The sequence below is a fragment of the Lytechinus variegatus genome, chromosome 3, assembly GCF_018143015.1.
Source record: "Lytechinus variegatus isolate NC3 chromosome 3, Lvar_3.0, whole genome shotgun sequence".
Lineage (NCBI taxonomy): Eukaryota > Metazoa > Echinodermata > Echinoidea > Temnopleuroida > Toxopneustidae > Lytechinus > Lytechinus variegatus.
In genome coordinates, this window is record NC_054742.1 from 13,414,876 (window position 1) to 13,426,888 (window position 12,013).

Consider the following 12,013-nt stretch of genomic DNA (forward strand, 5'->3'; position numbering starts at 1 on the left):
TTCCAGGTGCAGTTATCGACTACCTTACCCCCCCCCAAAAAAAGGAAATAAACTAAGGGGAGACCACTGAGAGGGGAGATAAATGGGGGAGACAGGGTGGCCCTCATCCTGTATATTTACCCCGTGTCCCTCTATTTGTATGAGTGCTGCGCCGGACCGAGAATAAAAAAAACTTTTTTCGTGGTAGGACTTCTGTTGTTTCATTAAGAAAAATATGCCCATATATGAACATAATTATGATGTACATTAAGTTACTTGATAAAATGTATTTGCTTTCCGACTTGTCTTTGCTTTGTTTCTACTATATGTGGCCTACATAGTCTTGTTGATGTAGTACTTGCTTTGTTTTTCATTTCATTGTTCTTCTTTGATAATTTTTAAATGTATTTTAAATAATGATCATATAATCATAGCAAAAGCCATGGGAGAGGAATTCCAACATTTTATATAGTAGAAACATGATAAAAATAAATCGAAATGTCGCCTATATAGCATCAATAATTCTCATTACATTTTATTATTTGTGTACCTTATCTTGAAAAATTATATATTTCAACAGGCGAGCGAAGCGAGTCCCCGCCAACAAATTTGCAACGATGGCCTATTTTGCTCTCTAGAGAATATACTCGGACGCTTCGCTGTCATGAAAAATGATATTGCTGGAGTAAAGTGATGGTTGAATGAAACTATTTGAAAGTGGATTTCATGAGTGAGTGAAAAAAATAAACCAGTAAGATTTTTATATGAATACGATATTTGAATGATCCATCAGTATACTTGAATTAGAGTATTAACCAGAGATTTCCATGGTCCCTCAGTAGTTCATCAGTACATATTAATTCGAAACAGTTTAAACAACTGCAAGATGATTTCAGAATGTTCAATGGCAATTGATCGTCTAATGATTTGCTAATCAATTAATTAATCAAAAAATCAATAAATTATCTTTTACAAGTCATTTATCTATTTTTTGTCATTACTATTATTGTTATTTGTTTATTATTGTTATTATTATTATTTTTTTTTTGGGGGGGTGTTTTAACATTTAACTTTTATCATTGTTTTTGAATAATCGTAATCAAATTACTTATCAATTGGTTCATTATCATTATCATCATTTTCTCTCCTTTTTTGAGGGGGGGGGGTAAGAGGTTGGGCTTCAGCCCCCGACCGACCGTAAAAAGGCGCCTGACTCCTTTTTTTGTAAAAGAAGAAAAGAGTGACACCGTTCGCTCAATATTTCACAAGTATTGTATGATAATTCATTCAAGATTGTTGGAGAAGAATCGGCTAAAATGTCAGTAATTTGGGGAGATAAAAAATGCATTACCATGATGATTCTCTATGGTTTATTTTGACAATACATAATCGTAACTTTGATTTGTCCTGTCTTGTCATAATACGTATGACGTCAGAGTGCGAGACAGGAAAATGGAACTATTGAATGAGGGGATTTATACTGACCGAAAGCTCTATCTGAAAATAGGTCGTAGCGTTTTCCCTGCACTTATGAGTGGACCTTTTAAACATCTATTACTAAAAAAAATGAAATGCAAGGACAATGAAGAGAATTTGGAGATTGATTTAAAGGTTACTACACCAATGTAGACAATAATTCACGTATTGAATTGATCTCGGAGATTACTATTCTATTATCTAATATAATATCCAATAGATTGCCGATGGTATGCAAGCATGATGAAAGATTGAGACTTTGTCAGTTACCACTGAGTTTGGGACACTCAAATGCACTTAAAGGGGTGTTCCGGGCTGAAAATTTTTATATTCTAATACATAGAGTAGAATTCTGAGCAAAATACAGAAAATTTCATCAAATTCGGATAACAAATAATAAAGTTATCGAACATGTTGAAGTTTAAAGTTTGGCAATATTTTGTGGAAACAGTCGTCACATCTTCACTTTCCGTTTTCTTATGTTATTACATAAAATCATATTTTTTTCATTATTTTATACTTGTGTGAATAAAAATGTCTCCCTTATAATGAAATAAGTTGCAGCAATAAATATCTAATGCACTGAATCAGTTCTCAATCCAATTATTATAGTTCTTGATGAAAAAAATTGAATAAACCTAATTTCATCTAATAAAATACAAAAGAACAAGTGGGGATGTGACATCATCAGCCCACCTAATGAATATTCATGACGACTCTTTTCACAACATATTGTTAAACTTTAAAATTCAATAACTTTATTTGTTATCCGATCTTGATGAAATTCTCGGCATTTTGCTCAGTAAATTCTACTCTATTTATTGAGCTATAAATACTTCCAGCCCGGACCATCCCTTTAAACAACAAGTGGAACGCCTCTGGCAGTCTCACCTGCATCACGCGATTTAATATAGCAGCAGTGCTGACTTTGAAAACTACTATAAAATAATTATTCACAAAAAACACCATTCATATAATGATAAAATACTACGCTCATTTAAAATTGACCTTGTTCATGTGACCTAAAACTTGTCAGTGATACTTGATTACCCCTATATATATATACACTATATCTATAAACTTTGAAAATTATGACAGCAATCTAATAATTACCTCTAAAATGGCCAAAGTTCAATGACCTTAAATGATCTTTGACTTTGTTCATGTGACCTGAAACTCGCATGAGATGTTCAGTGATACTTGATGACTCTTATTTCCAAGTTTTATGAACTAAACCAATATACTTAGAGTTATAATGGTAATTCAACAAATACCCCCAAAATGGCCAAAGTCCATTTACCTTTGACCTTGGTCATGTGATCTGAAACTCGCACGGGATGTTCTGTGATACTTATTCTTATGTCCAAGTTTTATGAATTAGACCAATAAACTTTCAAAGTTATGATGGTAATTCAACAGATACCCCCAATTTGGCCAAAGTTTATTCACCCTAAATGACCTTTGACCTTGGTCATATGACGTGAAAATGAGGCAGGCTGTTCAATCATACTTGATCAACCTTATGTCCAAGTTTAATGAACTAGGTCCATATATTTTCTAAGTTATGATGACATTTCAAACTTAGGTTAAGATGTGGTGATGACGCCGCAGCCGCCGTCGGAAAAGCGGCGCCTATAGTTTCACTCTGCTATGCAGGTGAGACAAAAATCAAAAGGACAAATTGTCATACCTGGAAATGATATCGTACGAAAGCTGTCTATACCATGATTACCACTAATGATTGAAAATTTACTTCATGTATAGATGCAAACATGAAACAAAACACACCACATCTATTTTATTTGATAAAAACAAAATTAAGAAATATAATTTAGAAAGAAGAAAAATCATTTTATACGATTGCGTTTTAATAACTATTTTTGTCAATCTTGTAAGAACACTCATATTCAACATGCACTTTTCTTTTAAAAACCAAAATACGCCGAAGGTCGTTACATTAATTGAAATATTGCGGCACTTTTATGGTTTTGTACAGTGGCGTAACTACGGGGAGCACGTGTCCCCCCCCCCATCGGCTGGCCAAAAAATAAGAATAATTATCGAAGGAAAAGGAGAAAGAGAGGGAGGAAGAAAGAGAAATGTAGTACGGAAGGAGAAGACAATACATAATATTATGCTATATTTATTATATCATATCATATTTCATAAAAATATCTTTTCATTAATGCTATAAATCATAACTTGCTTAGGGCCTATGCGTTCATCACACCTGGTGCTCGCATTGTCCGAGATAAATATTTTTCGTCACATTTTCAATTAAATATACACCAATCATATTTCCTCGCACTTCGAGCTTTTATTAGTTTATGTACATGCTTCCTTTTCGGGACTACTTTAAAGTAACTGCCCCTTTCGAGGTTTGAATATAAAACATTTCCAGTCCGTGCTTACGTTCGCATTTGTATAGGCGAGATCAATCCTTTTAAAAAATCCTTAAATTTCTTTTTCTGGTCTGAATAAAAACTGTCAGTTCACACTTCGCGCTCGCATCATTTTGGTTAGTGAAACGCGTTAGTTAAACGCGTATGAATTCTGGTTAGTGAAACGCGTATGAATTCCTACAATCAAGACTTAGAATGCCCCCCTTCAGGTCGCAATATTTGATTGGTGAGATACGTATCATAAACTACCAAAAGTGCTTCATGCGTTTAGATGTCATTCTAAAAAATAGAAAATAGAAAAAATAAAAATCAACACGCACTTAGCGCTCGCATTACTGAATATGGTAAGATCTGCATGCTCTTCATGAATTCCTAAAAGAAGCCTTTAAAATGGCCCTGTTTGGGGTAAAAATATATTTTAAAAAGTCAGCTAGCGCTTCCCGCTTGCATTATTTGGTTACACGTATTATGATTACAAAAATTTGTTTATAATGTCCCTTTTTAAGTCTAAATATTAATAAAAAAATTAGCTCCCGCTTCGCGCTCGCATTGTTTAGTGAGACAGGTTCGTATCAAGAAGACAAAAATTCTCTTATAATGTCCCTTCTTTTATAGGTCTAAAGATAAAAAAAGTTCAGCTCGCGTTTTTGCGATCGCGTTATCAGTGAGATAAATATCCTTTTAACGGCAGTCTTTAAAATGTCTCTATTATGTCAGTATATCTGCCTATTGAGCGCGCTTCGCGCGCCCACTAAGTGACTAATGTTTGGTGTCCTCCCCAATATCGTGATCCACGGTACGCCACTGGTTTTTGTAGTATATACATTCTTCTTTTTCTTGTTGGTAACTGTATTTCATGTTCTTTCATTCCAACAAATAAAATATAAGATATTTCAGAGATAAACTAAATTCGAGTTTTAATTAAGAAGCTAGGTATTTTTCTGATCAAGATCTTGATCCCCTAATGATAATAATAATTAACATTTATATAGCGCTAAATACAACAGTTTCTAAGCGCATTGGAAAGAGAAAAAAGAAGTAGCAAAATACAGTGAGAGAGAACAGGAAATGGAATTAAGAGGACTGCTTAATGAGGTAAGATTTGCGGAGTGTTTTAAAAGATTCGACAGTGGATGCATTACGGATGGAGATGGGGAGATTGTTCCAGAGTTTAGGGGCAATAGCAGAAAAAGCACGATCTCCATAACGGGTAAAAGTGCGGGGTCCTAGAGCTAGTCGAACGTGAGCAGTAGAAGAAGATCGGAGACGTTGAGTTGCAGAGGATGAGGGACAGATAGAGATAAGATTTTGAAGGTAGGATGGGGCGAGACCATGGATGATTTTATAGACAAAGAAAAGGAGCTTGAAAATAAATCTACTATGAACCCGAAAAAAAAGGTTATAATTTTCCAGATTCAAGATTAAAAAAAAATTGCTCTGTAAAACATACATAAATTCAGCCACACAATGAATGTGAAGTATGAAAAAAGGAAGATATATGATGTACAGGGGCTGCGGAACCGTGGGAAGGGGGTGATGTCAGCTCTCCCACTTTTTTTTCAAACCGTGTTATACAGAAACGTAAACAAATGACCCCCTTTCAAAATCATTCCGCGGCCCCTATACTTTTGTCTTTTAAAACAACTTGTGAAATGGATTGATTTCCTCTTCTCATATAATCACGTGCAAGAAATGTTGCTTTTTATACGATGCTTGTCATTTTCTCCTCTATCCACTTCCATCTCCTTGCCATTCATATTTATTCATTCAGATAGTACCCGTCTTTTTGCGCTCCTCCTCTCTATTCTTCTTCCTACTATTCATTCATTATTTTCTACATTCTCTTCTTCTCTCTATCTACTTCTCGTGTATTCTGTTTATTCATCTTATAAACTGAGTTTACATGGTATAATTTTATTCCCGATCGTCTCTAGATCAGGTATCTCATCTCTGCTGCGCCACTTTGACAATACCCTCGAGATTTCAGGAACGATAAAACTTCTATGCACGCCTTACCAATTTTATCAAGGTAGATAATGCTTCGCTAAACAAATACTTTCCATTCAAATGAATTTGGTCATAAGGGAAACTTACAAGCAATAGTGCTAATACAATAACATTATCCTACTACAACAGATCTTTGTCGATAGATATTGATCTGAATCAATCATGTGACATCAAGTAATGTGCTTTAACCATGAAAGCATACAATTATATCAAGTCATCATAGTAATTAACAACGGCCAATCCCACTCAAGTACAATCCAATTTGATCTAAAGGAGAAAAAACTCTAAATACTCTAATGAAAATTCAAAGAAATATGAAATTGGAAGTAAAATGGGAAAGCTTTGGTAAGTGTAAATTCTGCAGTTTCACAAACTAAAGGCATAACCCTGTTATAAGTCAATGTAACGCTCTCATTACCCTTTTCACCTCCAACTACATCAATTTTAGTAAAGCAAAACAATACAACAGAATTTATCCAATATACAAAATGCATTGTTGAAAGACCTTTACTACGGACGGTTTAATAGGAAAGCACTGAATCAATGATTTCACAATTAATGAAATGATCAAAGATATAATGATTTCAGTTACGGCAATATAATAAACATTTAGATAGTGGTCTTATACATATTTACTGAAAAATGTTTGAAAAAAATCACATAAATAACTTAATTTACATCAAATTAAACATACATGTAGTTATCTCATAAAAGTCAAGCTGAAACAATCAGCTGTATAAGATCTCTCTTTGAAATTTGCGAAGTTGTATTTTATTTCTAACCATAAATTAGAGATACAAAATTAATAGACCAAATAATAAATCCTATACATAAGTGAAACCAACATGTAATAGACAAAGAAAACCTAATCCCTTTACCCATGCACACATAGAAAACAACACACTTTGCGAATGCTCTCTATACCTGGAGCAAATAATACTCCCAATATCTATACATCATGTATACCCATTTTAACATTCTGGATTGAATCTTGACACATAAAAAATGCTTGCAGCTTAATTCATGATGAAGCATAATTACCTGCTTGGTATTAGTTTCTGAATGAAACATCTATCACTCCTTTGGATGTGATACCGACCTTTAATTTGTTTGAATCACAAGTGTGTCAAAAAATACACACACTGCATGCTCTCTCTTTCTCTGTGAATGTCTTTGGAAGCTAAGCCGTTTTTTTTCTTTCTTAATTTTTTGTTGATTACAAATGCATCAGAACAAATAATCATAGAAGTTTTCTGTAATATGGGAATGTGCACAGTAACTGTGAACCCAATATAACAAGTACATGTACATGGTGTGATCAAGCAATAATTTCCAATATAAAGAATGCTTTCTGATAAATATTCAAATGATGAAATACAATACCTAGTCAAATGAGTCAACAATGTAAATTCTGAAATACATATGTCTTTAAATCTAAGATAAATCATACATTGCAAATAAAGAGCATGGTATTAATAAAGATCATCATTCAAGGACAAGTCCACCCCACAAAAACTTGATTTGAATAAAAAGAGAAAAATTCAACAATCATAACACTGAAAATTTCATCAAAATCAGATGTAAAGTCAGAAAGTTATGACATTTTAAAGTTTCACTTCATTTCACAAAACAGTTATATATGCACATCTCGGTCGGTATGCAAATGAGGGAACTGATGACATCTCTCACTCACTATTTCTTTGTATTTTATTACATGAAATATTTTGATTTTCTCGTCATTGTCATCTGAAATGAAGATTCATTCCTCCCTGAACACGTGGAATTCCATAATTTTAACATTTTGTGCTTCAGGCAAGGAGGTCCTAATCATCAAATTTGTAAAAACTGAAATATTGTATAATTCAAACGATAAAAACCAAAAGAAATAGTGAGTGAGTGACATCATTGACTCTCTCATTTTGATGTAACTGGCTCGTTCATATAACTATTTTGTTAAAAATAAGCAAAACTTTGAAATGTCATAACTTACTTATTTTATCCGATTTTGATGATATTTTCAGCATTGTGCTTGTCTGATTTTTCTCTATTGATTCAAATCAACATTTTTATGAGTTGGACTTGACCTTTAATATTCAATGCCTCTTATACCCTTTTCATAAACCTATTCTCCAATTAGCCACCTAAGAGTAATGCGGATAATTCAATAAAAATCGCGTTCACAAACTCCGAAAAAAATATGCCGCATTATTTTTACGAGTGCCTGTCCTGAAAAAGGCGGATAATCGTCATGACAAATGGACATGCCCCCTCCGATGCGGTTGTGTTGGAAAAGGGTGACCTTGTGACCGCACCATGGCAATTATCCGCATTATTTGGAAATGCGTTCATAAACTAAAAAATCTTGTCCCGATGCTGCTATCATGCGGATAATAGCAGCATCATAATAATGCGGATAACTCTGGTCCTCCTCCAATTTTACGACCAAATTATGCTGCTATTAGCCGCATAATTGGGTTTATGAAAGGGTTATAAGAGCAGGAGGGCCCCAAAAACTAAACTTAGAAATATCATATGAAGCTGCCACTGGAATAGGTTTTAGATGCGCATTCAATGCATACATTCTTGTTAATTACTTTGTCACATTTGACAGATTATACAATCACCTCCAATCTCCCTAAATGGTACCGACGAGTTAACTAATCATACACTATCCAAATTAATATTAATAATAATAATAGTAATGATGAAAAAGATGATGATGATAATAATGAATGAATATTATTATTGTTATCATTTTAATAATCATTGCTATTATTATCATATTTTCATAATTTATATTATGAAACAATCATATGGTTATTTTGCGTTTTTGTACAAGGTTTGGGAAAAAAAGTGTGGGGATGGGGGCTCTTCAGCTTCCACAGCCCCTGTAAAGCACTTCAATAAATAACTCCTTCAATTACCCATTTGCCTCACTTTTTAATAGATAGAGTATGTCAATAAAGCTTCAACACCTTTCCAAAGATGCTAGTGCCAAGTAGGAACCTTGTGATCTATAATCTGGAGATAATATCCACTAGACCAGAGGTTCTCAAAGTATGCAGTATGTCCCATGAAAATGCTCTTTTTCTCTTTTTAATCACTATTATGTTACAATATCAAATATGCCCCAATATGATTACATAGTGTGCCCATGCAACCATACTAAAATAAATGACAGTCAAATCAACTGGACTTTTAAACAAATTTCAGCAAATTTTGAGTAATTTTTGTCTGTTTTATCTTATTATGAAAAATCATTACAAAGATGGCATCCCATGGGCTTGTGCTGTGTCTGCCAAGTGCCCCAAAATGGCATGTACCAGTGCTGCATGAAAGCAGTAGTTACATATCAAACGGTCAACCCAAAATTTGCGCGAGACTTGAAAGTAAAGTCAGTGAGCGGCGAGGTCAAAAAATTTTGCACAGCAGATATATCGCAAAAATAGGGGGGGGGCCATTTTGGCCCCCCCCGGGAGAATTAGGGTTAAAAAGTACATATTTGTTTTTAATCACTGGTATTGATTTGATTGCACTGTATCTTAACCCTAAAAAGACTGGGGGGGGGGCTGATTCAGCCCCCCCCTCAACATTTTCCGCGATAAATCCGCTGCGCAAAATTTTTTGACCACGTCACTCACTGACTTTTACTTTCAAGTCTCGCCCAACTTTTGAGACCAAAATTGTGACCCCCGGGTACGCGGTTCCAAAATTACGCAACATTTCGTAAGTGCATGCAGACCCAAAATTACTCAAAAACGTGAATTTGTGTACAAATCCAATGCAAATAGTGTCCTTAGCCAAAATTCATAAATGTATCATTATTTTTCCTTTTACAGCTCAAAATCAATTAATTTTATCTTGTTTATGGTCAAAATAAAGTCCCCGACAATTTCCATTGAAAAAACAATATAAAACAAAAAGTCGAAAAACAAAGAAATACATAAGAAATTTAGAAAACAATAGAATACATAAGAAAATAAATTTGATTTTGAAATTTTTTTTAAATCAATTTGATCAGATGCCTATCTAGAGTATGTGAAACAAAAATTACCATTTCAGGGGCATTATTTTATTAATTAGAGCAAACTTATGATTTTATGCATAAATTAGCATAATTAATGAGACATGAGATTTTTTGCCGAATGTGATGTTATAGTTTTGTAGATAATGCCATGGGAAACGCGTGTGCCAATTTTCGTCGCGATCGCGTGATCAACAGCCGAGATCATAAGGGGGGGCTGAATCAGCCCCCCCCCAATCTTTTTAGGCGTCGAAATAGCCCAGTCTATTTAGGGTTAAAATTTTGTCCCGATTTGACAGTGTTTCATATAAAACTGCTGAAAAATTGTTGGATTAAATTCCTACCAAAAAATAAGGGTGAGATTACACCAGAGAGAATGTAAACCCCCTGGACCCCTGCAAGGGAATTCACACTCTGCACTTATTGGGTTTCTTTGTAAGTCTCCTGTTCATTCTGGCTTTTAAAGGTATATCATTGGAGTCCTATTTTGCCCTTCAAGGAAAAGATTTGAGAACCCCATCACTAGACCATGACACCTTTAGATAACCTTGTTATTACACTGAGATCCCCATTCATATTTCTATACAAAAATATCATATAAAAAAATCTGTAGATTGTAAGCAATATGAACAAAATACCTTTTTATCATCACTTTACAACACTTATCACAACAGTGTTATATGTGTTGTCACAATTTGCATATTTCATTACTAGTTTGCATAAACATGGTACACATATTGGAATGAAGATGCTCTACAACACATAGCATTTCATGTATATAGAATCTATATCATTATCCTGCTAGCTGCTTACACAGAACTGAACTGATTGTATTTTTTTATTTTACTCTGTGAATCTGTCATAAGACACAACACTGCAAGTAATATTTTTCTGAGATTTTTTTTCTTAGAGCTCTGAATAATTCAAGTGGACAGGTTTTCACTTTCCATAATATAAATTTTCAAATACTGATATCAGTTATGTCATAACAAGGAATAAGGCAAGACATAATACTAAAAAGGGGATTTTGTACTCTCTTTAATTCTGTTTTTTTTTCAAAAGATAGCCAAATTGCATACATGTCAAGTTCTAATTGCTATTATAATAATAATAATAATAATAATAGGCATTTATATAGCGACATCTATATAGAAATATTCCATTCCGAGGCGCATTGTTATCATTATTATCATTATTATCCCTATGATATAACAAGTCTTTTACTTGTGATAAAAACAATATGGAATAGACATAGTACAAATACTGATCTTATATAATGCTTACAAATTCAGGCAAATCCATTTCTTACAAGGATATTGCTTGAATTAGCTTGTGTCTATGATAGACCTGGCTGGGCCTTTCCTTTGTCAATATTGTTTGAAATGTAAATATGAATACACATTGAAAGAAAACAATAGTAATAGCTGGATTTAAAAAGCACTTTTTGCCTGAGTATACAAAGCACTGCTATTTTAACACCAGCTTTAGCTCGAGCTACCTTCACTGGCACCCAGTGCATTCAAGGAATTAATCCTGCCGGGTACCCATTCACTCACCTGGGTCAAATGCAGCAGTGTGGATAAATTTCTTGCAGAAGGAAAACGCCATGGCAAGGATTCAAACCCATAACCATCTGAAGGGCGAGAGTGGGAACCACTAGGCCATGATGCACCAAGTTGTGTAGCATTTAGCAGGAAGAGCAAAACTGTTTACCCTTTTCCATTTATCTGTTATCATTATAATCAACTTGGGGAGGATTATCCAAGATCAGTAAGCTACCAGATGACCTTTCATCTTGATGATGAATCAATTCTTGTTCTACAAGATCCTTTGTAGGTTTCTCTCTCTGTAAGGCTCACTTTCATGACAAGCAGATGATAGCTTCAAGTTTACCCTGTACACCATGTCTTTTGGTATGAGATGACAGTCCAAAATCAATCTCCCAAAGAGGTCCAACAAAGAATCTGGACAGATTAGCATCTTGTACAGGTATCCCTCTAAACAAGAATAATCTCCAAAGCACACAAAATGATAGGTTTTCTTCCAGAAAAGTCTCAAGCTACTAAATGACCAGTTGGAGGTAATCTTCTCATGACGCTGTCTGCCCTTGTCTCAATGTATCTAG

General features: G+C 34.2%; 1 protein-coding gene across 4 annotated transcripts in view; it reads right to left on the minus strand.

Moving 5' to 3' along the window:
• Positions 1-10,243: 10,243 nt before the first annotated feature.
• Positions 10,244-12,013, minus strand: part of LOC121410265 — a 43,113-nt gene continuing 41,343 nt past the window's right edge. For all 4 annotated transcript variants that reach the window (XM_041602228.1, XM_041602226.1, XM_041602229.1 and 1 more), the window contains one exon: positions 10,244-12,009. In XM_041602228.1, coding sequence (XP_041458162.1) covers positions 11,943-12,009 — 67 coding nt within the window. In that variant the 3' untranslated portion in view covers positions 10,244-11,942. The remainder of the gene's footprint in view (positions 12,010-12,013) is intronic.